This window comes from Polyodon spathula, chromosome 18, assembly GCF_017654505.1.
Source record: "Polyodon spathula isolate WHYD16114869_AA chromosome 18, ASM1765450v1, whole genome shotgun sequence".
Classification (NCBI taxonomy): Eukaryota; Metazoa; Chordata; class Actinopteri; order Acipenseriformes; family Polyodontidae; genus Polyodon; species Polyodon spathula.
The window spans coordinates 105580-133218 of record NC_054551.1 but is presented as its reverse complement, the minus strand read 5'-3'; the positions used below and the strand labels follow the sequence as shown (position 1 = coordinate 133218).

Here is a 27639-nt window from a genome sequence, read left to right as displayed (position 1 = left end):
TCTGTGCATTGCTAATGGTCCCAGATCATTGATACAATTTGGAATATCTCCAAGTACATGCGACGGAGCTTAGCTGCACAGTGCAGGGGGGTTTGAAGGACAATTTTTAAATAAATAAATAAATATACCATACAGCAGAAAGTCATGACCTGACTCGAATTAATACCATAGCAAAGGACGTACGTGGCTGTAAAAGGTCAACAATAATACTTGTTCAATCAGTGCTCTATTTTTTCTTGCAAACGAACATTGCATTTCTCTCAATGAAACAGTTCAATAAGCTTGAACATATACCAATAAAAAGTGGTTTATACGTCACCTACTCACTGTCCATAAACAAAAGACTATTTTGTATTTCCTACCGTACCGTTATGTTGCATTGATATACTAGACGAATGCCCCGATTAATCAAGAGAAAACATGTGCTATTTGATCTATACATATAAAACCAAAACAGCTTACGCATGCCTCTATTCGAATTAATATGAAATTGCTCTAAAATCTCCAAATTTCATGCTGTGTGTCTCTGCACAGTAGGCGCTCCGTTAAGTCGGCAGTTGCGTCATCAAGAAGCGCCGAATCGTCGCAAAAAATGTTACCTGCGAAACCAAAAAACAGCTTATTTATGCGGCTGCAGAGCAACCCTTGCGCGAGGTTTTAACACTGTTACTAAGCAACATGCATTTAGAAGAGTACAACAGACCCCAGTTAAAGGAAGTCCACCATCTTGCTCTTTAGTAGAAGCGGTACACCCGTTCCAGAAACAGGGGTGTGAGCAGCGCGGCGAGGGGTTTGCGTTTGAAATATTAAATTATATTGCGTTTGAAATATTAAAAGAAAATACAGCACAGGCACTAGCACGGCTTACAGCACGGGGTTCATCTTACGAGCGACATACACTACACAGGGATTAACCCTACGACGGTGCCACTTTGCTTCTCCTTTCCTTCCGATTTATTTCATGGTCGATCATTATTATTATCAAAACCACCGACGAAACAAACACGAAGCGCTCGGGTTGCCAGGTCAAAATGGCATTCTGAAGCCGGCCCTGGTCAGGTGATGTGGGTGCGTCTCTTTCCCTGCGTCCTGTGCGACGTCTGCTTTCATTTGTGAAATGGCGACAGTGCATTTACGGATCGGAGATTTGGTGTGGTGAGAATTTTTTATTTTTGTTTGTGTGTGTGTGTGTGTGTGTTTTGTGTTAGTAAATGGCTCATATAATATATACATTTTAAACAGAAGCCTACGCATATGAAATTAATACGGAAGCTGTTTTTTTTTACAGATCCCGTGGTGCATGTGTTTGATATAATGGAGGTTTGTTTTGATTTAAAAAAAAAAAAAAAAACCTTGCGAATTGCATCAACTATTGAAATGACCATTACTGAATCATTGTCAGCAGCACAGAGCAGACCGGCTGTAAAAGTGAGACCTGCAGGTAACACTCAGTGTGACTGTATTCAGCATTTACATTGCGTTAAGAAGTAAAATTCGTCGAGATGATTTACGTGATGTATTGCTAACTCCGTCCACCAAACACTGCTCTTGTATCTGGCCTAAAGCAGCCGAATGACGGTCCTCATTGATCTCTGACAATGTTGAGACTGGAAATCGACCCAGAATAAATCTGACACGTTGAAGCATTTGCATGGACAGCTGTCGTTTTTTGTGTTTACTGGGAACAGTGGACTGTTTAATCGAAGCAGTGTGACCTGATCTTACAGGCCACCTAAATAACGCGGTACTGTGATTCTGTTCAATTCATTTCGGTGCTACACAAAACCATGTGATACAACTGAGTTAGATATGTTTACTTTCTAAATGTTATTATTTTTCTCCAGGGGTAAGCTTGGTCGGTACCCACCCTGGCCAGGGAAGGTGAGTGGTATCCTATCAATAAAATTAAGTTACTTTATCATCTATAGAAATGTGCAATATACTACTTGCACTGAACCGAAACCAAAGTTTATAACATAAGCATTCTTGATAGACTGACACATAGTACTTTAGGACTTACCCTTTCAGGAATCCCTTTGTTTGAATGTGTGTAATTGTTACGAGAAGAACACAGGATATTTGATATAATATTGGGCTGCAGAACAGACTGGGCAGTGACACACTTCAACTCTAGAACTGATCGTTTTGTTTGGAGGAATTTGCCCAAGTCAGGTGCTTCTTAAATAAACTAAAACCCAACAGCCTGAGGACAGGGATGAGTATCTCTAGCATTGAAGATAATAAACAGTGGAGCTGTGCATGTTAATACAGAGCTACTGAACCACTGGCACTAGTTTTGGAGTCAGGAACACAATTCAGTTAATGTGAATTGTGTTTATAAACACGTTTTCACATCACAAGCATTAGTTGTATTTGATATCATGGACACAGTTGTAACTCCCGTACACCTTTTTTAGAGGTTGATTCTCTTTGTTTTTGTTGTTGTCAGATTGTAAGCCCGCCCAAGGATTTGAAAAAACCAAGTGGCAAAAAATGTTTCTTTGTGAAGTTCTTTGGAACCGAAGATCAGTGAGTATTTGTTGATCTGTGAACTCCTCTGAGATGTTAGCACCACTTTGACACTGCAAGTGGTTGCATGTTCAATATACAAAGCATTTCCTTCTGTGGGGTTTTCAGTGCTTGGATAAAGGTGGAGCAGCTCAAGCCATACCATCCCCACAAGGAAGACATGATAAAGATCAATAAAGGCAAACGCTTCCAGCAGGCGGTGGATGCAGTGGAAGAGTTCCTCAAGAAAGCCAGGGGAAGGGAGCAGGTGAGGCAGAGCGGGGATCTGTGTTGCAAAGTGAGCTTCACATCAGGCTTATCTGTGCTTTGAGAACTTTCTGAAGCCAAATCAAGCCCTGCAGTGGCAAGTATCCCCCCTTCAAGTGATCAAACCATGAGTTTGAGTGTGACTGTGCATTGGTTTATTCTTGAGATGCAGAACATCCCAGTATTTAATACATGTGCATTGCTCTCTATGCATTATGTGCTGCAGGTGCCCTGCAATCAGTTTTCAGTTTAGTGTCTCATGGCTGGGAATTGTGTTGCAGTGAAATTGAGAGACCGAGATGTCAATTGTTTATTATGTTTTAGGCAGCACACAACTCCGCAGAAGAGAACAGTAAAAGCAGTTCCGATGATAAAACCAAGTCCAGCTCTGCGGAGGCAAGAGGCAGAAAAAATTCCACAAGCACTCTTAAATCACCCCAGGCAGGAGAGGGTGACGATCTCAGCCCAAGGAAACGGGGCCGACCTCCCAAGGACGAGAAGGTCAGCTTGTGAAATTGGAGTCTGATTGAGCACAGCCCCAGTTATATTAAACTACATATCTTTGTGTTTAATATTACTTGTGAATGAATTTCTTTCTTTGTTTTTGTATAGGAATCATCAGACCCAGAGCCTTCCACAGTACAAAGAATGATGTCAGGAACAGTATCAGGTTTCAAGTGGCAGAGTAATGTAGGTTTCTGAAAATATTTCTTTTATTAGGATACCAATAGCTCTGTCTAGTCTAGAGGTCTCCAACCCTGGTCCTGGAGAGCTACTGTGGCTGCTGGTTTTTGTTACAACCAATCTCTGTTACTTAATTGAACCAATTATTGGCTTAATTAGTCAAGATTAACAGGCGTTCCAGATCTTTAGCAACTGATGATGATGTAAAGACACCTATAAAACCTATGGATAGGGGCTGTCCAGGACCAGGGTTGGAGACCCCTGTTCTAGGCTATACTCTATAGGCATCATTATTGGCTGAGGCTTTAATTTAAGTACAATGTAAAGCCAAACCACTGTTCTTCCCTTAGGGGCCTCTCTAACCTAGCACCACAGGTAGTTTATTTGTCCTTGATCTCTCCAGCACTGCACTACCAAGGGGGAGCACTTGACTCCTGCTTATAAGCAAAACTACCAGTGCTTTTAAAAATGATAGGACTTTCAGATGTTTGTATTCTTTCAGTTGTTGTATGTCTGACGTTTGATCCTTTGTATCAGATTAGTAGAACTGTTTAGAGAAATGTTTTCGATTTTTAACTTTTTTCCATTGTAGCAAGTAAAGGAGGACCTTCACTTCCATCACTTTCTGCTCAGCCAGTCTGAGAAGGTAAGCTGTGGATTGTTGTTTGGATGTAGAGTCCAACCTGTTCATCCAGCAATGCTAAGGGCCCCTCAGAAAGCTTGCTCCTGCAGCTGATCCTTGTTCTGGTTCTTGATATGGGGGTCCCAGTCACTCCAGGAGGCAGGCAGCGGCTTCAATTTTAAACTTACTGTCCACTTGTTAACAAAACAATTCTATTGATAGAACTATTTTAAAGGTAAAAAAAGGTTTAATTGTTGTACATTTCACATTGGCCCTTTAGGCATTATTTGTGTGGAAATGTTTGCATCTTGCAGTTCTGTATATGGATGCTTTGTGGGAGTTGTGTGCTGGCCCTGGTATTTGCAGTGTGACGGTAGGTTTCTATTCTCATGCTAACTCTCTCTTTGTGGGAGTTGTGTGCTGCCTGGGTATTTTCAGTGTGACGGCAGGCTTGTGTTCTCATGCTAACTCTCTCTTTGTGGGAGTTGTGTGCTGCCTGGGTATTTTCAGTGTGACGGCAGGCTTGTGTTCTCATGCTAACTCTAGCTTTGTGGGAGTTGTGTGCTGGCCCTGGTATTTGCAGTGTAGCGGCAGGCTTGTGTTCTCATGCTAACTTTGTCTTTGTTTTCCATGCAGCCAGGTTCTTCATTGGAGCCTATCAGCAAACGTTTGAAGATTTTCGAAGAGGTAAGAATAAACTCAGTAGGTGTTCTCACTATTCATGTCTATTAACACATTCTGAAGAGTCGTAGTATTTCTGGGTTTTCAGTGGAGTTTAATTAATTTATTGCCTTCCTCCGTACATGGGCTTGGATCCCTGATTGTTAGATTCAAGTATTGTGCTTCTTTTCTCAATCAAAGACAAACTCGCATCACCATGTACTGACTGGAACACCAATTACATTGTTACGACAAAGGAGGCGTTGCAAGCTTCAGAAAGAGAAAATTCAACGGCACAATTAGAACATGCATGAACAAGACACGCTATTAGAACAAGGGAGGCAGCAGCAATAACAAAGATCACCGCTGGAGGGGCTGTGAACAGTTTAACAACACAGTGGGATGAGGCAGCAAAAAAATGAGAGCCAGGTGATGAGCACCAGGCATTTTTGTAAGGATGGACTAACATGCATTCTCTCTGAACAGGACACTGGCTCAACATCAATTCAAGCTGCAGACAGTACAGCTGTGAATGGCAGCATCACCCCCACAGACAAAAGGTACCATTTAAACATGATGTTTATGTGATTCAACTAACCACACTGTTATGATGACTGATTTTAGATAGATATAATTATGGCTAGCATGGCTGCAAGAGGAGACCTCAGTGACTTTGAAAGAGGGGTGATTATTGGGGCGCATTTGGCTGGAGCTTCAGTGACCAATACAGCTCAACTTGCTGATTTATTTCACGAGCAACGGTGTCTAAGGTGATGTCGGCATGGAACTCTGAGGGAAAGACATCATCAGCAAAGGGCAACAGTGGGCGGAAGCGCATACTCCAGGATCATTTCTTTTCTGCTGGAGTGGGGGGGGGTGTCTTCAGGATGACAGTGCCCCCATCCACAGAGCACGTGTGGTCGCCCAGTGGTTTGATGAGCATGACAACGATGTTATCCACAGGTCACGGCTTTCTCAGTCACCGGATCTAAACCCAGTCGAACATTTATGGGATACTCTGGAACGACGCCTGAGACTGCGTTTTCTACCGCCATTATCCAGGCGTGAGTTGATTGACTTTCTCGTGGAAGAATGGTGCTGCATCCCTCCTGCAGAATTCCAGAGGCTGGTAGACGCAATGCCACGGCAGATACAGACCGCACTGGCTGCACGTGGTGACCCAACGCCCTATTAAGTGACTCTTACATTGGTGTTTCCATTTTTGTTTTGTATACTGTTCACATAGAGTTGATCAGGCTGTTGATTGTGGCCTGTGGAATGTTGTCCCACTCCTCTTCAATGGCTGTGCGAAGTTGCTGGATATTGGTGGGAACTGGAACATGCTGTCGATCCAGAGCATCCCAAACATACTCAGAGGGTGACATGTCTGGTGAGTATGCAGGCCATGGAAGAACTGGGACGTTTTCAGCTTCCAGGAATTGTGTACAGATCCTTGCAACATGGGGCCGTGCATTATCATGCTGAAACATGAGGTGATGGCGGCGGATGAATGGCACGACCGTGGGCCTCAGGATCTCGTCACGGTGTCTCTGTGAATTCAAATTGCCATCGATAAAATGCAGCTGTGTTCGTTGTCTGTAGCTTATGCCTGCCCATACCATAACCCCACCGCCACCATGGGGCACTCTGTTCACAACATTGCTATGAGCAAACCGCTCGCCCACACGACGCCATACATGCTGTCTGCCATCTGCACGGTACAGTTGAAACCGGGATTCATCCGTGAAGAGCACACTTCTCCAGCGTGCCAGTGGCCATCGAAGGTGAGCATTTGCCCACTGTAGTCTGTTACGATGCCGAACTGCAGTCAGGTCAAGACCCTGGTGAGGACGACGAGCACGCAGATGAGCTGCCCTGAGACTATTTCTGACAGTTTCATTGCACGCTCCCTCAAAACTTGAGACATCTGTGGTATTGTGTTGTGTGACAAAACTGCACATTTTAGAGTGGCCTTTTATTGTCCCCAGCACAAGGTGCACCTGTGTGATGATCATGCTGTTTAATCAGCTTCTTGATATGCCACACCTGTCAGGTGGATGGATTATCTTGGCAAAGGAGAAATGCTCACTAACAGGGATGTAAACAAATTTGTGCACAAAATTTGAGAGAAATAAGCTTTTTGTGCATATCTTTTATTTCAGCTCATGAAACATGGGAGGAAGACTTTACATGTTGCGTTTTATATTTTTGTTCAGTGTATGTATGTTAATGCAAGTTCTTTACAAATTAAATGTTAGGTGACTTGTTGTTTTTGATTTTTTTTATTATTATTATTATTATTATTATTATTATTATTATTATTAGGCTTCCAAGCCAAAGGCTGTGAAGCTTATTAAGATTTTTTTTTCTCAAAACTTTAAACTGCTGCTGCTTCAAAGCTGTGTGACTGATCAGGTTCTGACTTGGCAGGTGACAAGCTGGATACGTTGGCTGTCTGATGCTGAAAATGTAGCTGCTATGTCCTTGCAATTGGCACTGTGATGTATTTTTCTATAAAACCTTTTGAAATCATCTTCTTGGGAACTGTTGAAGCGATTGATGTGAAACTTGGCATATATCAGCATCCAAACCTGCATCAAGTTTGCGATATATTTTACTGTCGAAATGGCTGCCACAACTTTAACGAAACGCACCCTTAACAGCAAACTGCTGGTATTTGAACACCGTTTGACCAACAAACTCCAAATTTAGTAGTTCTCGTCCCAGTAACAATGGGATACAAATATGTGAAAATGGTGATGTTTTATAAAACAAGATGGCCACTAGTTATACGTTTACATTTAAATTTAAACCCGCCTCAGTTGACAAACAATTTACATGACTAACTCCAAACTTCACAAGCATCATTCTTGACACTGTAGCAATTCAACTGACTTTAAAAAAAAAAAAAAAAAAAAAAAAAAAAAAAAAAAAAAATGGTAATTGCTTAAGTGTTTGGTACTGGGGCTTGGAAGCCCGTAAAACTGCCTGGTAGTTCTAATTATTATTATTATTATTGTTGTTGTTATTGATGAAACGTATTTTTCCACAACAGAATAGGATTTCTTGGATTAGGACTGATGGGCAGTGGCATCGTTGCAAACCTTTTAAAGATGGGACACATTGTGATGGTTTGGAATCGCACCGCAGAGAAGGCAAGTCGCTACATGCTATTCTATTAACAACATGAAGGCACTTGTTCTAATCTGTTGGCACTTTTAGTGAGAAGTCTGTAATTAATATCACATTATTGTTTGTTGCAGTGTTATTGAGTCAGTATCTAGCAGGTGTGAGCTGAGCTTCATTTTGCTGGGATACAGGCTTGTCAGCAGACAGTAATCACTAGGGCAAGTTCTGAAGTGATGTGTTCACAAATCACAATTCTGCTGTACTAATACTTATTTTCTAACTAGCAGCTTGGTTCCTTGCAGTGTGACTTGTTTATACAAGAAGGTGCAAAGTTAGGACGCACTCCAGCCGAGGTGGTTTCTATGTGTGATGTCACGTTTTCCTGTGTTTCCGACCCAGAGGCTGCCAAGGATGTAAGTGTTTAAGCTTTATTCATTCTGTGGAATTACTCTTCAAGATAAGAGTATCTCTGTGGGCCAAACAAGTTTGTTTGTCAGTCATTTTAACAAGGTATTTGTTATGGTGGTCAGAGATTCAGCTTCTGTTTCTCAAGTTGATGTCCTTGTTTAAAGTTAATAGATATAATTAATATTGAGAGTTCATATTCTGCAAAGCCTGTAAATAACTTGTATTTTTTTTTTTTTTTGTATTCAGCTAGTGCTTGGTCCCAGTGGTGTCCTGCAGGGAATAAGACCAGGGAAGTGTTATGTAGAAATGTCCACTGTAGATCCCGACACTGTTACAGAATTATCTCAGGTAAAGACGGCATCTTGGTTTTGTTTTCTCACATGGTCACACCTGAAGTACACTGGAAACCACACAGCTTATATCCACCAATCGGGAAGCTCCATTAGTGGCACTGCTTCACAGACAGACACTTCTGATTTAATAATAAATACCTATAATACAATCCTTCACTTCAGATACCTTTTAAAGGCCTTGTTTGAATAAAGAGTTTCTCAGATACGGGAGGTGCAGTAGAACCCAGGTAGATATTTCTCAGATACGGGAGGTGCAGTAGAACCCAGGTAGATAGTTCTCAGATACGGGAGGTGCAGTAGAACACAGGTAGATAGTTCTCAGATACGGGAGGTGCAGTAGAACACAGGTAGATAGTTCTCAGATACGGGAGGTGCAGTAGAACACAGGTAGATATTTCTCAAACACAATCGATAAAGCAGCCTGGTTTGTGTGCTGACTGGTCTGGTTTCTTCACAGGTGATCACGTCCAGGGGGGGGCGCTTTCTAGAGGCTCCAGTCTCTGGGAGCCAGCAGCTCTCCAATGACGGGATGCTGGTCATTCTAGCTGCTGGAGACCGGTCGCTGTATGAAGACTGCAGCAGCTGTTTCCAAGCTATGGGAAAGACCTCGTTCTTTCTGGGTATGAATATGTAGCAAGAGCAGGCCTGTCGCTCTCACACAGTGATGCCGTGGCGAGATGCTTTTTAGGGGGCTGGAAGGTTTTATGCTGGTATTCAGTTTCACATGCAAGGTTTATTTCGATCCTGTCTTGCAGCATTTAGACTTTCTGTAGCCACTAAAACACAGCATTGATTAATGGGGAACCATCCGTGGAGTGTGTCTGTTTGCAGGTGGTGTGATGACTCTCCACATGTATTTGAGGCGTGGTGGGGGTGCTACTGACACAGGCTTTTGTCTCTGTCATTCTGAAGGTGAAGTGGGGAATGCAGCGAAGATGATGCTGATCCTCAACATGGTTCATGGAAGTTTTATGGCAACGATTGCAGAAGGGCTGACACTGGCACAAGTAACTGGACAATCACAGACAACATTTCTAGACATTCTCAGCCAGGGGCAAATGGCAAGCACTTTCTTGGACCAGAAATGCCAAAGTGAGTATTTCATTAAATGTTTCTGGGAAAATTGAACTGGAGTGTCATCTTATTGAAAGGGGTTTGTGTGTTTATGTGACTTGTTTGCTGATCTGGTGGAAGTGAGGGTTTGCAGTGGAAATGCATTTACTGTGTTAGTGTTTTGAATTCAGTCTGATGCATACTTTGTTTTTCTTGACCTGGTATTTAGGAACAGTCATTGAAGCCTGTTCTGTTTCCAATTTCAAACACTACATGTTTGTGTTGCTTAGAGCTCTTTCACACACCTTTTATAAGTAGGTTTGCAACATTTCAAAATAAAGAAGCGATGGCAATATGCCTAAACAGTAGTGAGTGTGTTCAAGGAGAATGTTGTCCTGCATCATTTTGATTCTAAGAGGTGAGACTGCATTGTTTTAATTGCATATTTGTATGTGATCTTTCCTTTGTCATTCCAGATGTCTTGCAGGGCAACTTCAAGCCTGATTACTATTTGAAACACATTCAGAAAGATCTCAGGTTAGCAATCGCAATGGGCGACTCTGTCAATCATCCCACTCCAATGGCAGCTGCAGCCAATGAGGTAGGGTGAAAAGCAAGCCTTTCTGTATTGTGAAGCATGTCTGACCTGGAGTAACTGGGGTGTGCTTGGGTCAGGTGGCTGCTGGGTTCTCTACACGGTGTGCTCTGATCAGGTGGCTGCTGGGTTCTCTACACGGTGTGCTCTGATCAGGTGGCTGCTGGGTTCTCTACACGGTGTGCTCTGATCGGGTGGCTGCTGGGTTCTCTACACGGTGTGCTCTGATCGGGTGGCTGCTGGGTTCTCTACACGGTGTGCTCTGATCGGGTGGCTGCTGGGTTCTCTACACGGTGTGCTCTGATCGGGTGGCTGCTGGGTTCTCTACACGGTGTGCTCTGATCGGGTGGCTGCTGGGTTCTCTGGGGAGTCATCGTCCTCCTTCACTACCATTCTATCATATTAGGTATCTTAGCACAATGAGTTAGTATATATTAGTACAGCAGGATACCCCATGACCTCTGACATGACAACTGTGTGCATATTCCGTTTTAATGGGGACTGGGTTGAATGGGAGGCAGAGGGGTGTAGGCAGCACATGCTTGTTCATTCTTTACAAAGGAATATATTAAATCGTGTTTTTTTTTGTTTGTTTTTTTCATACAGGTTTATAAAAGAGCAAAGGCGTTGGACCAGTCTGATAATGATATGTCTGCAGTTTACAGAGCCTACATTCACTAAACTGCAGTTGTCATTTTTAAGTGTGGACCACATTGTTGTTGTTTTGTTCACTTCCTTTTCTAAATGAATCTGCTGTTTCCCCTGAGTCTGAGGGGAGAAGCGGTGGTAACATGGCCAAGCCTCCTGAGCGTTGCCCTGCCTGCCTGTAAAGGGACAAATGAATTGGCCAGCTGTGTGCGGCTCCTTTTTGATTTGACCTTGTTAAAGCTTGATGAGAGAAGTAATGCAGTGTGTCGGGCAAATTGAAATCCTACCCATTGCAATGGTTTGCTTGTGTTTTTAAACCAATTCAAACTTCTGGTTTAGGTTCCTTTTCCAGTCACGCATGTACCATCCACTGTTACATACAAATGCTTTATTTTCTTGTTGCTATGTTAGATATATTTTAGTGTTGCAGTTGTGTTTCATTGTCGATGGCACACTTTTCTGTTAATGGGTCCAGAATTTATTTTGCCCTACTTTGAGTATCATTCTGTTATGAAATACGAGACTGGAGATGCACCAAGGAAATGCCACTGCAAAGCCTTAGTAAAGTCTAACCCTGATTTAGCGGAGATTATTTATTTGAAGAGAATATATAGAGGGGAGCAGTGTGACACTTTATTGGTGTGTCTTACTTGTCAATTATTTAAATGCCTTAAAATGTTTTCAGTAATTTATTTCCCAGACTTGATACAGTTATCAAGATCATTTTCTTAAGGGCCAGTTGCCAAGGCTGTTAATTATTTCCATAAACCGAATGCTCAAGACAGATTTGATCCTGTATTTCATACCTTGCCACACCATGCCAGGCATGATTCTGTATCAGTAGGACTGTAAGAACAGGCTGGAGAACATGTAGTGCCACCGTTTTCTGGATATCTGTGTGTTTTAATGTTGGCTTTGCTTCTGGTAGTGTATTCTATTGATTTTATTACAGCTGTAGCAGGAAATCGGTTTCATCCTGCCTCAAGGGGTTTGTTTGTTTTGGCATCGTTATCTAGCATGCTTTCAGTAAGCACCGTGATCTCCGAGGGACACATCATTACGCAAGCAGCTTTTTTCATTTATATTTCATACGTAATACCTATTGTTTTGACAGACAAAACAAGCACACACACACACACATATATAAATGAATGAGTGAGAGAACTTTCTTTTAATAGAACCACATTGAAAGGGTTCGTTTGAAAAATAGATCAGAATAATATTAACCTTCCTATTTTGTATTTAGTCATACTTGTGCGAAACCAAGTTATGGGTAATATTGGCTATAAAGTAACAAAACAGACTGCATTACTTTGAACTGGAGAAAGATAATTCATACTCGGAGCTTGCACCAGTATACATATTTTGATACAGAATGCTTCATTTCCTGTGTGAAAAAAAGTATAAACTACTTTTTGTAATTGTTTTTATAGATCTCTTAATTTTAGTAAATCCTGTTTACTTCTAATAACTGTGACCTGTACATTGAGCAGATAAGTTAAATACATGTATTTTATTTTGCCTGAAAGCAACTCCTGCTTAATGCCACAGATCACTGTTCATATTGCTGCTTTACTTTTGCATGTCAGCAGCACCAGTGACTTCACTCATCCCAGCGTGATACCTTTGATCAGTCTTTACCACAAACCCAACAGACCCTCTCTGACTTACCACAGTAGGATTGCATTGCTTGTGTCTATTGTAGTTCTTCAGTATTTTTATATTGTTATTTTAAACCAATCAATTGAAACCATTAATCATTGGTGTCTTAATGCTCCAGGCGGCTCTGGCAGTGGGTGCCTTTGCAATGTTTCCTGTTTCTCCACAGGCATACATGAGTAGCTTTGACGAGAAGTAGCCACTGCTTCAGAGCAAGTTTGCTGATCCGTAACATTTTGTGTAAAAGGAGTTTTGCCTTTTGTTCATAAGCAATGTTTCTCATTCAGTATGTATGTGAAAAATGTGAAGAAAAAATTATTTTGTTCAATTAACAAATCCTCTCAATTAAACAAATAAATAAATACTTGTTTGTTTGTTTTTTCGGTTTATATATAATGAGGAGATGAAATGGTGCTTCTAGTTACTGGCATATGCCTTTCCTGTTGTCTGGAGTGAGAAAGCAGGTAGGTATTGAAACTCCCCTGCCCAGGTACCTTGCAGACCTGCTGCTGTTTAATTATCAATCAATACTGCGCTGGTTTGAGGAGTGCTGCTGCACACACAGGTGCTGTTTAATTCTCAGCAACTCCTCCACACTTGCCTACTGACCCTCTGCTATCCTTCAGTGGTCTGCTGCTGGGCAGTACTTTCCAATTCTACCACCAGCAATAAACACACCAAAGCCAACAACCCTGAGCTGTCCTCCGTGACTGGTCAGTCCAAGTGCTGCAGGTAATTCACCAGCATGCTTTCACACGGAGGCTTGCCTTGAAATGAGGTGGGTGTGCTTAGCCTAGCCCCAGTGAACTTTGGCCTTTAATCCAGACAATGCCATGCAGTGCCTGAGAGCCTCCGGTGCTGAATGGGAGGGGTGTACAGGTAAGCACTGGGAGCTCTTATGATGGTCCGGTCACCTTGCTGAATGGGAGGGGTGTACAGGTAAGCACTGGGAGCTCTTATGATGGTCCGGTCACCTTGCTGAATGGGAGGGGTGTACAGGTAAGCACTGGGAGCTCTTATGATGGTCCGGTCGCCTTGCTGAATGGGAGGGGTGCACAGGTAAGCACTGGGAGTGCTTGTGATGGTCTGGTCACCTTGCTGAATGGGAGGGGTGTACACGTAAGCACTGGGAGCTCTTATGATGCTCGCATATAGTTGCAACTGCCGCACTATTACGTGCAGTTTGACAAGGGGTGATAGGTGCACATTTCTGAAATGATATCAGTCATCCACAGAAAGGTTCTACGTAGGGCAGTGTATATAGTAGTGCTGAAAACATTTGCACAGTATTATGTCATGCATATCATCGCTATGTAGCCCCTGCGGTAAACCGAAGTCTGTTTTTGTTGCGCAGTTGCTAGACTGGCGCAGGCGCAGCAGACACTCGCCACACCCACTGCAGATAAATCCGCCGACGACACGAAGTACTGTTGTACTGGGACCTCTATTTCAGGAGCACAACGCGGAAGTAGTTTTTGTCGCGTCCTGCAGAAGGGAGGGGGAGGAGTAATTTGATATCAACAAACAAGGATTTGTGTGCGGGCGGGCATTGCTGCAAGACTGGCTGCCGTCTGGTAGCATTGACTGCATCACATTGCTGTACAGATAGGGTTTATTTTCATGTCAGGATGGCAGCGGCTAGCCAAGCGGAGAGATCCGTACTGGTGAGAGGAAAACTAAATAATTTAACAAATGCATGACATTGGACATATGCAGAATATTTAATTAAGACAAAATTTAATAGTAATAAGATTCTGTGCACAGAAATCGCGTTTGAAGTCTTTATAACATATAAATGTTTACATGATCGTGTATTAACTGTCTCTCTAACGCAATCCCAAGAACACACGTTAGTAATTGGAGACGCAGCCATAGTGCAGTAATCATTATAGCAAACATGCGCATTCATGACGGCTAAGCAAGAAGATGGAGAGTATTGTCTCGCACGATTTGCCATGTGCTGAGTAACTAATGAAACAACAAATGTATGTCCAGTGACAGTTAGAGCCATTAAGCTGTTTAGTTCAACTGAATACGGTGTTGGTGTTTATAAACTGTACAGTATTCTGGACACCAAGGGCAACATCTATAAGTCATGCGAGTTTGGCGTTTGGTTTCTAGTTGTAGCCTATGAGTTTAACACCAGTAAGATTGAAAATACCCACTTGCTTTTGCGCTGCCTGTTCTTATAAGACCAGCCAAGCCATGAATGATTACAGTGCCTTGTGACCTTGGGGAGCTTGCAAGGCAAACAAACTGCCCACTGTAAACTATAACCTTTCACTCAAGAAGCATCTCATGACTGTTCTTAACAAGCAGTCTGCTTCTGTAATCACATTCGGAGTTGGTTTCACAGGCCACAGTTAGCAGCAGTCTTGGCTACTCTAATAGTGTTACCTAGGGTCTGTGAAACCAGTGTCCTGCTATGTTGTTTAAAGTAGTTTTAATTTGAAAGATATTCATTTAGTCTGATTTCCAGTCTGACTGGTTTTCCGGTGCACAGTAATACATTTCATAGTGAGCTGGAATGTGTGGATGCCTTTGGGTGTTTTAGTAGACAGGGGGCATGAGAATCAATAGCTGCCTTTTTGAAGTGGGTTCCCATTCTGTTCCAGGAGGAAGAGTTTCAATGGCTTCTGCGAGAAGAGGTTCACTCTGTCCTCAAGCAGCTGCAGGATATTCTGAAGGTAATGCTGTGTGAACTGGAGCAGTATTGCGGAGCGATAATTTGGCACATCCCACACTTGCTCCACACTGGAGCTGTTATTTTATTCATTTTCAATTTAAACTTTCTTAACTAAAGTCACTAATAATCTTTCAAAGGGTTTTTTTTTCTCTGTTAGTTTGCTGCTAGGTACTTTTATATGCTCAGCAAACTGCCTAAATCCAGAATAAACATGTGCAGATTGGAACTGGCTGGGGTGCTCACAACCTCAGCCTGAGCCAGGTTAACAGCATAAAAGAAACATACAAAAAAAAAATACACCTGCATATAAGATAGATACAAAGAAAAGAATACACCAGCATGAAAGATAGATACAAAGAAAAGAATACACCTGCATATAAGATAGATACAAAGAAAAGAATACACCAGCATGAAAGATAGATACAAAGAAAAGAATACACCAGCATACAAGATAAATACAAAGAAAAGAATACACCCGCATACAAGATAGATACAAAGAAAAGAATACACCCGCATACAAGATAGATACAAAGAAAAGAATACACCAGCATGAAAGATAGATACAAAGAAAAGAATACACCAGCATGAAAGATAGATACAAAGAAAAGAATACACCTGCATGCAAGATAAATACAAAGAAAAGAATACACCCGCATACAAGATAGATACAAAGAAAAGAATACACCCGCATACAAGATAGATACAAAGAAAAGAATACACCAGCATGAAAGATAGATACAAAGAAAAGAATGCACCCGCATGCAAGATAAATACAAAGAAAAGAATACACCCGCATGCAAGATAAATACAAAGAAAAGAATACACCCGCATGCAAGATAAATACAAAGAAAAGAATACACCAGCATACAAGATAAATACAAAGAAAAGAATACACCAGCATACAAGATAAATACAAAGAAAAGAATACACCCGCATACAAGATAGATACAAAGAAAAGAATACACCCGCATGCAAGATAAATACAAAGAAAAGAATACACCCGCATACAAGATAAATACAAAGAAAAGAATACACCAGCATGCAAGATAAATACAAAGAAAAGAATACACCAGCATACAAGATAGATACAAAGAAAAGAATACACCAGCATACAAGATAGATACAAAGAAAAGAATACACCAGCATGCAAGATAAATACAAAGAAAAGAATACACCAGCATGCAAGATAAATACAAAGAAAAGAATACACCAGCATACAAGATAGATACAAAGAAAAGAATACACCAGCATACAAGATAAATACAAAGAAAAGAATACACCAGCATACAAGATAAATACAAAGAAAAGAATACACCAGCATACAAGATAAATACAAAGAAAAGAATACACCAGCATACAAGATAAATACAAAGAAAAGAATACACCAGCATACAAGATAAATACAAAGAAAAGAATACACCAGCATACAAGATAAATACAAAGAAAAGAATACACCAGCATGCAAGATAAATACAAAGAAAAGAATACACCAGCATACAAGATAGATACAAAGAAAAGAATACACCAGCATACAAGATAAATACAAAGAAAAGAATACACCAGCATACAAGATAAATACAAAGAAAAGAATACACCAGCATACAAGATAAATACAAAGAAAAGAATACACCAGCATACAAGATAGATACAAAGAAAAGAATACACCAGCATACAAGATAAATACAAAGAAAAGAATACACCCGCATACAAGATAAATACAAAGAAAAGAATACACCCGCATGCAAGATAAATACAAAGAAAAGAATACACCTGCATACAAGATAGATACAAAGAAAAGAATACACCCGCATGCAAGATAAATACAAAGAAAAGAATACACCAGCATACAAGATAAATACAAAGAAAAGAATACACCAGCATACAAGATAAATACAAAGAAAAGAATACACCAGCATACAAGATAGATACAAAGAAAAGAATACACCAGCATACAAGATAGATACAAAGAAAAGAATACACCAGCATACAAGATAAATACAAAGAAAAGAATACACCAGCATACAAGATAAATACAAAGAAAAGAATACACCAGCATACAAGATAAATACAAAGAAAAGAATACACCAGCATACAAGATAAATACAAAGAAAAGAATACACCAGCATACAAGATAAATACAAAGAAAAGAATACACCAGCATACAAGATAAATACAAAGAAAAGAATACACCAGCATACAAGATAAATACAAAGAAAAGAATACACCAGCATACAAAGATAAATACAAAGAAAAGAATACACCTGCATACAAGATAGATACAAAGAAAAGAATACACCAGCATGCAAGATAAATACAAAGAAAAGAATACACCAGCATAAAAGATAAATACAAAGAAAAGAATACACCAGCATAAAAGATAAATACAAAGAAAAGAATACACCAGCATACAAGATAGATACAAAGAAAAGAATACACCAGCATACAAGATAGATACAAAGAAAAGAATACACCAGCATACAAGATAAATACAAAGAAAAGAATACACCAGCATGCAAGATAAATACAAAGAAAAGAATACACCAGCATAAAAGATAAATACAAAGAAAAGAATACACCAGCATAAAAGATAAATACAAAGAAAAGAATACACCAGCATAAAAGATAAATACAAAGAAAAGAATACACCAGCATAAAAGATAAATACAAAGAAAAGAATACACCAGCATACAAGATAAATACAAAGAAAAGAATACACCCGCATACAAGATAAATACAAAGAAAAGAATACACCAGCATGCAAGATAAATACAAAGAAAAGAATACACCAGCATACAAGATAAATACAAAGAAAGGAATACACCCGCATACAAGATAAATACAAAGAAAAGAATACACCAGCATACAAGATAGATACAAAGAAAAGAATACACCAGCATACAAGATAAATACAAAGAAAAGAATACACCCGCATACAAGATAAATACAAAGAAAAGAATACACCAGCATGCAAGATAGATACAAAGAAAAGAATACACCCGCATACAAGATAAATACAAAGAAAAGAATACACCCGCATACAAGATAGATACAAAGAAAAGAATACACCAGCATGAAAGATAGATACAAAGAAAAGAATACACCCACATGCAAGATAAATACCAAGAATACACACATATACAATATACACACAAGAAAAAGAATATACACCAGCATCTCAGATGGGGGGGAGAGTGGTGTTAAACTTTTCAACATAGGATTTCAAAAATCTGATTTCAAAATATAATTTCTAAGTGTTTTACAAAATAACCGTGACATTGCAGTTTTCTAAGTGAATGCACTTCCCCTCTTCTGCATCAGTCCAGCATATTGCTATGTTAACTTGTGTAAGGAATCAAGGTTGTGGGAAGGGTCAGCTAAATCTCCACTAAAAATTGTTCATGTTGAAGTTCAGTGTGAGCCCTTAAGCAGACTTTGAGAAACATGTGACAACAATTTGGTTTTATAAGTTACAAGGAAAAGTTCATTACAATAATTGAACTAAATGAAATCCTATTGGATTGACATTCCGAGGATGAATCCACATCCTTCAAGTTCTGTGCCTGGAAAATGTCACTCCTGTTTCCCGGTGATGGCTTCTCCTTTCTGGTGCACAGAAGAGACTGAGTTCCAGAGGGAGTTCAGTCTCCACTCCTTACTGTTGCTGGTCATGTGTTGGTTTGGCTTGGCTTGGCTTTGTTGGTTTTGCTTGGCTGTGTTGGTTTGGCTTGATGTTTGTAACCTAGGTGTAATAGTGCTGTAGTTGGAGAATGTACACTAACCACCCTACCATTGCTGCAAGTCCAGCTGTGTGTTGACTGCATCTCCTCTCACAGGAGGCCTCACGTCGGTTCGCTATGCCTGCAGGGGGTCTCGAGAGCCAGCTTAAACAGGAGAATTTCATACTCGGCAGCTCAACGTAAGCTGGGAATTGCTTTAACACACAACCTGCTAATGCAACAATAAGGGTTGCTTTTTTTGTTGCTTAATACAACTTTTAAGATGGAGGACCCTTTTGTTATTTGTGTTTTATTTATGTTTTCATAACAATACTATCAATTTGTCAATACAATTGTGAGATTTATCTCTGTGGAACTCTCAAGTTGTTCAGTTTGGAACAGAGCTACAATGTACATTTGTTGTATGTAATCAGGCAACCGTATTATGTAAAGTGCATTTTGCAGATAAATGTTCAGAAATGAATGCAAGCTGTTCTGTACAGATGTTTAGCTGCATATATTCAAAGTGTGTGAGTGTGTGCATTGAGTTAGCTGCAGATATACAAAGTGTGTGGGTGTGTGCATTGAGTTAGCAGCACATATACAAAGTGTGTGGGTGTGTGCATTGAGTTAGCTGCAGATATACAAAGTGTGTGGGTGTGTGCATTGAGTTAGCTGCAGATATACAAAGTGTGTGGGTGTGTGCATTGAGTTAGCTGCAGATATACAAAGTGTGTGGGTGTGTGCATTGAGTTAGCTGCAGATATACAAAGTGTGTGGGTGTGTGCATTGAGTTAGCTGCAGATATACAAAGTGTGTGGGTGTGTGCATTGAGTTAGCTGCAGATATACAAAGTGTGTGGGTGTGTGCATTGAGTTAGCTGCAGATATACAAAGTGTGTGGGTGTGTGCATTGAGTTAGCTGCAGATATACAAAGTGTGTGGGTGTGTGCATTGAGTTAGCTGCAGATATACAAAGTGTGTGGGTGTGTGCATTGAGTTAGCAGCACATATACAAAGTGTGTGGGTGTGTGCATTGAGTTAGCTGCAGATATACAAAGTGTGTGGGTGTGTGCAGCACATATACAAAGTGTGTGGGTGTGTGCATTGAGTTAGCTGCAGATATACAAAGTGTGTGGGTGGGTGCATTGAGTTAGCTGCATTGCCAGGGTTCTAATGTGTGTCTTGTTTCAGGACGGACCAGGTGAAGGGGGTCCTGACGCTGCAGGGGGAGGCTCTCACACAGGCAGTGAGTAGAACCAAGAGGGTCCTGGCCAAGCCTTCCGCTTTGTACTGCACTGACGCTGGTGATCTTCTGTATCATACACTCGAATGCATTAGTAGCATAGCCAGCAATCACATGTTCCTGGCTTCAAGGAAAAGCAAAGGTTTCTTGTGAAAATATTGATCTCGTTGCTATAGTGAAGATGTTTACAAGCGTTCCAGTCTGATAGTGAAGTTGAAAATGTTTCCTTTGAGGTTGCAGTAAAATATAATGCATGGTAATCTGATTTTTTTTTTTTTTAAAAGGACATTAACATTAAAATGGTCAAAAGTAACCAGGTTTTCCACTTCACATTCCGAGAGGACAAACAGTGGAAAATGCAGCAGGTAATGATTTTGAACATGCTTGATTCATTAGGTATTGATTTTGAACATGCTTGATTCATTAGGTAATGATTTTGAACATGCTTGATTTATGAACCTTTCTGGTTTTGAGGGTTTGATTAAGCGAGAGCTGGAGGTCCCTTAAGAGGTGTAGTCCTGGAATAAAAACTAAAGTTAAGAAGTCTCTATTGCTCTTTATTTGTGCTTCAGTGGCATCCTCTTGTATTTGAATATGTTTTTCCTAATGCAGTTAAATAGCGGAACGTCAATCTGACAGGGATATTTCTATGTACACTTGCATACCAGTTCCATGGTCTGGCCTATTCTGATCATTATTTCCAGCAAGTCGGGCAGTATTTTGTGTCCCTGATTGGAATTGCTTGTTCATTTAATTTTCTGTTCTTTTGAAGCAATGCATTTGTCTCGACAGATTCAGGATGCTCGAAACCATGTGAACCAAGCTCTTCAGTTGTTAAGCAGTCGCGATGAGAGCTACCATTTCAAAACAGGAGCCGAGGTCAATAAGGTCAGTAACAGGTTATTACTTCCACACATGCCTGGAGCCCAGAAGAACCTGGAGGGGGCTGCATCGTCCAGACTGCAGAATGACAAGGCATTGAGATGCCTCCTTTAAAACAGCCCTGGAGGTTAAACTGTCGACTTAATCTGCAGTAGATCTACAAACACTTCATTGAAATTGAAAGCGCTGTGCAGTGTGTAGAGGAGCGTTTCATAATACTACACAGTGTTTGCTTATCCTGAACTAAATGAGAACATTACTGCTTCTTCCTAATGCAACAATGTGGCTGGGTCGTATGATGCTGCTTTTGCAAGCTAGTTTAATGGGCTTTTCTGTAATTGTTTCCATTTCAATTCTGCCATGTCTTGTGTACCGGGCACACTGCTGGGATATTACAGGAGGCTTGTGTGGGATGTTTAGAAAGGGGAGGACAGTCCCAGTGATTGGTCGGGAGCACGTGATGGAGGTCATTAATCCACACATTGCACACAGTTCATCTAGCTTCCAGTAGGGGGCACTTTAAGGCCATGCATACGCCAGTGCCACCTGGCAGCATTTTAACAGAAGCATCAACTGGACAATGATTTACTTTGTATGTTTTACTGAAGCGTAAAGTAAAAAGATTGCTGCATGTCATAAAGCTCTGTTACGCCACATTGCTCTTAGCTGAAGTCTCACAAGAAGTGGGGGGGTTAAAACAGAAGTGAAAAATCTTTTTTTTTTTTATTCTCCATAACTTGATCAATGCATATTCTGATCAGTTTCAACTCTGTGAATTGTAGCTGATGGACGAGTGGCACTGCTAACCTCTGTTCCTCTGTGAATTGTAGCTGATGGACGAGTGGCACTGCTAACCTCTGTTCCTCTGTGAATTGTAGCTGATGGACGAGTGGCACTGCTAACCTCTGTTCCTCTGTGAATTGTAGCTGATGGACGAGTGGCACTGCTAACCTCTGTTCCTCTGTGAATTGTAGCTGATGGACGAGTGGCACTGCTAACCTCTGTTCCTCTGTGAATTGTAGCTGATGGACGAGTGGCACTGCTAACCTCTGTTCCTCTGTGAATTGTAGCTGATGGACGAGTGGCACTGCTAACCTCTGTTCCTCTGTGAATTGTAGCTGATGGACGAGTGGCACTGCTAACCTCTGTTCCTCTGTGAATTGTAGCTGATGGACGAGTGGCACTGCTAACCTCTGTTCCTCTGTGAATTGTAGCTGATGGACGAGTGGCACTGCTAACCTCTGTTCCTCTGTGAATTGTAGCTGATGGACGAGTGGCACTGCTAACCTCTGTTCCTCTGTGAATTGTAGCTGATGGACGAGTGGCACTGCTAACCTCTGTTCCTCTGTGAATTGTAGCTGATGGATGCTGTAATGCTTCAGCTATCGAGGGCTCGCAATCGCCTCACTACTCCAGCCTCCATGACTCTGCCAGAAGTGGCCTCCAGCAACCTAATGGTAAATCCATTGCAAGAAGTGGCATGAACAACTCAATTAGTCACATGTACCTGCCACATTTTACATTGTATTTATTTTGTTCCCTAGAAAATGTTCACCCCTCCGCTTCCTGGAGACGTGCTGGTAAATTTCTACATTAACCTCAGTAAGCTTTGCCTGACGGTCTATCAGCTTCACCTCCTGCAGCCCAGTTCAAACAAGGTACATGGATAAAGAGCTTCTAGGAAAGCACTGGGAACTCTCACAGTGAAATGATTAACCGTGACAGCCTTATCTTTATACATGAACTAGATTAACTGAACTGTAAAATGAAGGCAGCTTCTGTGACCAGTTTTCATGGGAAAGCTTTATTTTTTTTACTGATATTAAGTTAATTAATTATAGATAGATAGATATATGTATAGTTTTTTTAATAAAGTGCTTTCAGACATTTCTAAATGTTAATGTTTGCTTTTATCAGGTTTAATACAGGGCTTTATATTGTATTATATTTCTTACAGAATTTTAAACCCGCTGGAAGTTCAGTGTTACATAATCCTGGTGCAATGTTGTAAGTATTTACTGTATGGTCGTGACATATGAAATGTGAAAAGCTAAAGTATTTCCTATATATGATCACTATAGCTTACAGAATATGCTGTTACTCTATTGTGCTGTTTCCCATATTCATTGAAATAGTCAAAATCAAGTTTAGGCTTTGAAAAATACAGCTGCAGTGTTGTCAGTTTTTTTTTTTATTTTTTTTTTTTAATTTAGTTGTCGCCAATTTTTTAACCCGGTTTTTCTCCCCAATTTGGTATGCCCAATTATTATCTGTATCCTCGGCTCACCGCTCGCGGAATCAAGGAATGGAGGCTGGAGCACGCGTCCTCCGAAACGTGCTCCTGCCAATCTGTCATTTTACACGCAGCGGATCCACAGTGAGGCCGCCAGACCTATAGTGCCGGAGGACAACACAGCGTGGTGAGCTGTGGATTCCCCCGCAGACCTAAGCCCTCCCTACCCGGGCAGCGCTTGACCAATTGTGCGCTGCCCCCTAGAAACTCCCGGTCACGGTCGGCTGTGAAATAGCCTGGACTCGAACATGTGATCTCCAGGCTATAGGGCACATCCGCTTGGACCGCCTTTGCTGGATTTGCCACTCGGGAGCCCCCTGTTGCCAGTTCTTTAATCAGACTAAACCCGGCACAGTAAGTACATGTGTTTGTTCGTGTGTACAGTGAGGTGAACACCCTGAAGTTTGAAGTGAGCCACGTCCATAAAGTGGAGTGCGTGGTCCCTTGGCTGAACGATACCCTGGTTTTCTTCACCATTTCTCTGCAGTTGTGTCAGCAGCTGAAAGATAAGGTGGGTGTGGTTTGTAGCACCGTATGAGGCTGCAAATAAAGCCACTTGTTCTTTCTTTCCTCTCCACATGTGATTATTGAAACATTGTAATTAGTGAAATCCTAATTAACAGCTTCTTGCCTCCTGGTATATCGGCTACATTTCTTACTATTTGCACATCCTATTTTTTCAGATTTCTGTGTTCTCCAGCTACTGGAACTACAGGCCTTTCTAACCCAGTCTGCACACTTCCAGTACTGCCTTGCTTTACTGAAGGACAGCCATGAACTGTGGTGCCGTGCTCCTGTTACTGACACTAATGATGCTCCTACCTGTACTACTGGATACACAGGCTGTTCAGTGCACACTGATTATTTACAAACCCTTTGAAAATGAGTTGAGTGACTAAAAACTCTGTTGATGGATTTGCTCCTAAATGGACCATGCGCTCCTTGGCTGGGTGGTGTTTATGTTTAGGTCCCTTGGAACATAGGCACCCACAGGCATGAGCTCTATATGTTTCATTGTAACATGTGCCCTACACTACTTAACTGTACCTTATATTCATTTTACATTTAAATATAAAAACTAAAAAGGGAGCTTGTTCAATTCCAGACATGCTGTGTAGCGGGAACCCTAAGCCTGGTGTGTTGCAGCTCACTAGTTTTACTAATGTCTTGAATGAGTGCATTTTGAAGATTGTGATCAAACCTTAGTCCTGTTGAATAGCTACTAAAATAAAGGTAATTTTCACATACGCAGAATCGCTAGAAAACATTCGCCCCTTTAAGAGGGACATTGTTTTTTATTTATCTTATGGAACATGCACGCTTGTGTTCTTGTGAACCGTGATTCCAACCATTCAATTAGCTTGGTTTATTTTAACAAATGGTTGTCAGTGTTAAGATAATGAACAATTTCTTCTGTTGAACTGCCTCACTTTTGAGTCACACTAATTGTTGTCATATAAATGCACTTTTGGTTGTAATGTTAAAAGTATGGATTTGCTGTACCCCTAATCCCTCATTTATGAATGTTGAAAAATGTTGTGTTGAAATAAGCTATTGTTAACGTGTTGCACGATGAGTATGTGAAGCAACGCTCTCCAGTGTATGTGCAATAAAACAAAGTAAGAAATCTCATTGTTTCCTCAAAAAACATTTTCTTGTGTACATGTTATCCTCCTGTTTTCAGGTAATATTGAGGGCTAGGCATAAAAGATGTCCATACAGCCTGATCCAACTCTAATAAGTCTGTGGCAGTATCTGAGAAGTGTGTATTTCATTTGTCTTTGGCAGCATAGCGTAATAGTGCTGCTGGGTGTATATTTATACTTGTTCTGAAATGGCACAAATATTGCAAGTAAACTAAATGATTGGGTTAACAAAGGGAGGTGGCTAAGTAAGATTTCTACAGCTTTAATAAATTGGCTCAGGCTCCATACAGGATCAACATACTGTTAGTCATTACGAGGCTCAGCGCAGGGATCAGCATACTGTTAGTCATTACGAGGCTCAGCGCAGGGATCAGCATACCGTTAGTCATTACGAGGCTCAGCGCAGGGATCAGCATACCGTTAGTCATTACGAGGCTCAGCGCAGGGATCAGCATACCGTTAGTCATTACGAGGCTCAGCGCAGGGATCAGCATACCGTTAGTCATTACGAGGCTCAGCGCAGGGATCAGCATACCGTTAGTCATTACGAGGCTCAGCGCAGGGATCAGCATACCGTTAGTCATTACGCGGCTCAGCGCAGGGATCAGCATACCGTTAGTCATTACGAGGCTCAGCGCGGGGATCAGCATACCGTTAGTCATTACGAGGCTCAGCGCGGGGATCAGCATACCGTTAGTCATTACGAGGCTCAGCGCGGGGATCAGCATACCGTTAGTCATTACGAGGCTCAGCGCGGGGATCAGCATACCGTTAGTCATTACGAGGCTCAGCGCGGGGATCAGCATACCGTTAGTCATTACGAGGCTCAGCGCGGGGATCAGCATACCGTTAGTCATTACGAGGCTCAGCGCGGGGATCAGCATACCGTTAGTCATTACGAGGCTCAGCGCGGGGATCAGCATACCGTTAGTCATTACGAGGCTCAGCGCGGGGATCAGCATACCGTTAGTCATTACGAGGCTCAGCGCGGGGATCAGCATACCGTTAGTCATTACGAGGCTCAGCGCGGGGATCAGCATACCGTTAGTCATTACGAGGCTCAGCGCGGGGATCAGCATACCGTTAGTCATTACGAGGCTCAGCGCGGGGATCAGCATACCGTTAGTCATTACGAGGCTCAGCGCAGGGATCAGCATACCGTTAGTCATTACGAGGCTCAGCGCGGGGATCAGCATACCGTTAGTCATTACGAGGCTCAGCGCGGGGATCAGCATACCGTTAGTCATTACGAGGCTCAGCGCGGGGATCAGCATACCGTTAGTCATTACGAGGCTCAGCGCAGGGATCAGCATACTGTTAGTCATTACGAGGCTCAGCGCAGGGATCAGCATACCGTTAGTCATTACGAGGCTCAGCGCAGGGATCAGCATACTGTTAGTCATTACGAGGCTCAGCGCAGGGATCAGCATACTGTTAGTCATTACGCGGCTTGGTGCAGGATCAGCATACTGTTACAGGCTTTTTAGTCTGGCATTTAAGTATTTCCATGGTTTCATTAATAAGATGGTTGACAATCATTTGTTTTTATTTTCTCTATAAAACATGACCCTTAAGGTAATGAGTTTAGCTTATTAAAAATAACTGAATATCAATGCAATTATTTTTTACAGTTTCGGTTTTGGCTTTAACTTATCAAAATTAGTCATTAGGAACATCCCCAGATGGCAGACTTGTGAAGATTGATCATTTGTATATAAAGCTGGTACTGACCCCGAGGTTTGAGCTGTTCTGCTATGATGAGAAGCCGCACAGTGAAAATGGTAATGAAGCTACATAAAGACTGTAACATGAAGGTCAGCCCCCTGGATGCCACACCTTTAGCAGGTGAATGATGATTCCAGAGCCCTGTTCCAGGAAGGTTCAAGGGCTAAGTTGTGGCCCACTTTCCCTGTTCGACGCTGCAGGAAGCAAGAAAAACAACTGAATCCTGGGTAATGTTATTTCTATAGCAATTCATTTAGTGTCCCTGTGATGGATTTGATCTCTCCCCTCCTCACCTGGCTGCCTTGTTAATAGCGACCAGTGGCTGGGAGGATGAATTACTGTTCCCCTCTGGCTCTTACAGCACTTACTGATCTCTACATGAATCATTTCCACTACAGGTGAAAGAAATGCAATTGACGGACTCTGTTCTGAAGGTAGCAGATCGTCTTTGACTCAGGTCCCTGACTCTGTTCTGAAGGCAGTGGTTTGTCTTTGACTCGGGTCCCTGACTCTGTTCTGAAGGCAGTGGTTTGTCTTTGACTCGGGTCCCTGACTCTGTTCTGAAGGCAGTGGTTTGTCTTTGACTCGGGTCCCTGACTCTGTTCTGAAGGCAGTGGTTTGTCTTTGACTCGGGTCCCTGACTCTGTTCTGAAGGCAGTGGTTTGTCTTTGACTCGGGTCCCTGACTCTGTTCTGAAGGCAGTGGTTTGTCTTTGACTCGGGTCCCTGACTCTGTTCTGAAGGCAGTGGTTTGTCTTTGACTCGGGTCCCTGACTCTGTTCTGAAGGCAGTGGTTTGTCTTTGACTCGGGTCCCTGACTCTGTTCTGAAGGCAGTGGTTTGTCTTTGACTCGGGTCCCTG

At 41.7% G+C, this 27639-nt stretch overlaps 3 protein-coding genes across 6 annotated transcripts; 2 read left to right on the top strand and 1 right to left on the bottom strand.

The window, feature by feature from the left end:
• Positions 1 to 1022: 1022 nt before the first annotated feature.
• Positions 1023 to 12948, top strand: LOC121330631 (putative oxidoreductase GLYR1). 4 transcript variants are annotated; one of them, XM_041277279.1, is made up of 16 exons: positions 1023 to 1155; positions 1845 to 1881; positions 2450 to 2529; positions 2638 to 2776; positions 3100 to 3276; positions 3388 to 3465; positions 4052 to 4105; positions 4718 to 4768; positions 5228 to 5301; positions 7797 to 7896; positions 8173 to 8283; positions 8525 to 8626; positions 9089 to 9251; positions 9544 to 9723; positions 10161 to 10285; positions 10886 to 12948. In XM_041277279.1, exons 1-16 carry the CDS (start codon positions 1118 to 1120, stop codon positions 10958 to 10960), a joined length of 1584 nt encoding a protein of 527 aa, XP_041133213.1. In that variant the 5' UTR covers positions 1023 to 1117; the 3' UTR covers positions 10961 to 12948. The 4 variants fall into 4 exon arrangements, with proteins under 4 accessions (XP_041133213.1, XP_041133212.1, XP_041133214.1 ...); XM_041277278.1 differs by having other exon boundaries at positions 8158 to 8283; XM_041277281.1 differs by lacking the exon at positions 1023 to 1155 and adding an exon at positions 1289 to 1441 and having other exon boundaries at positions 8158 to 8283.
• Positions 12949 to 14074: 1126 nt separating this feature from the next.
• On the top strand, positions 14075 to 25040 carry LOC121330632 (protein rogdi homolog). Its single transcript, XM_041277282.1, has 11 exons — positions 14075 to 14250; positions 15202 to 15273; positions 19106 to 19188; positions 20182 to 20236; positions 20518 to 20598; positions 21026 to 21121; positions 22474 to 22572; positions 22660 to 22773; positions 23073 to 23122; positions 23793 to 23919; positions 24092 to 25040. The coding sequence occupies exons 1-11, from the start codon at positions 14215 to 14217 to the stop codon at positions 24131 to 24133; spliced, it is 855 nt and encodes a 284-aa protein (XP_041133216.1). The 5' UTR covers positions 14075 to 14214; the 3' UTR covers positions 24134 to 25040.
• A 289-nt stretch (positions 25041 to 25329) lies between these two features.
• LOC121331130 (putative uncharacterized membrane protein YMR173W-A) lies at positions 25330 to 26496 on the bottom strand. The gene has a single exon (XM_041278343.1). It carries the CDS (start codon positions 26494 to 26496, stop codon positions 25330 to 25332), a length of 1167 nt encoding a protein of 388 aa, XP_041134277.1.
• Positions 26497 to 27639: the final 1143 nt, after the last annotated feature.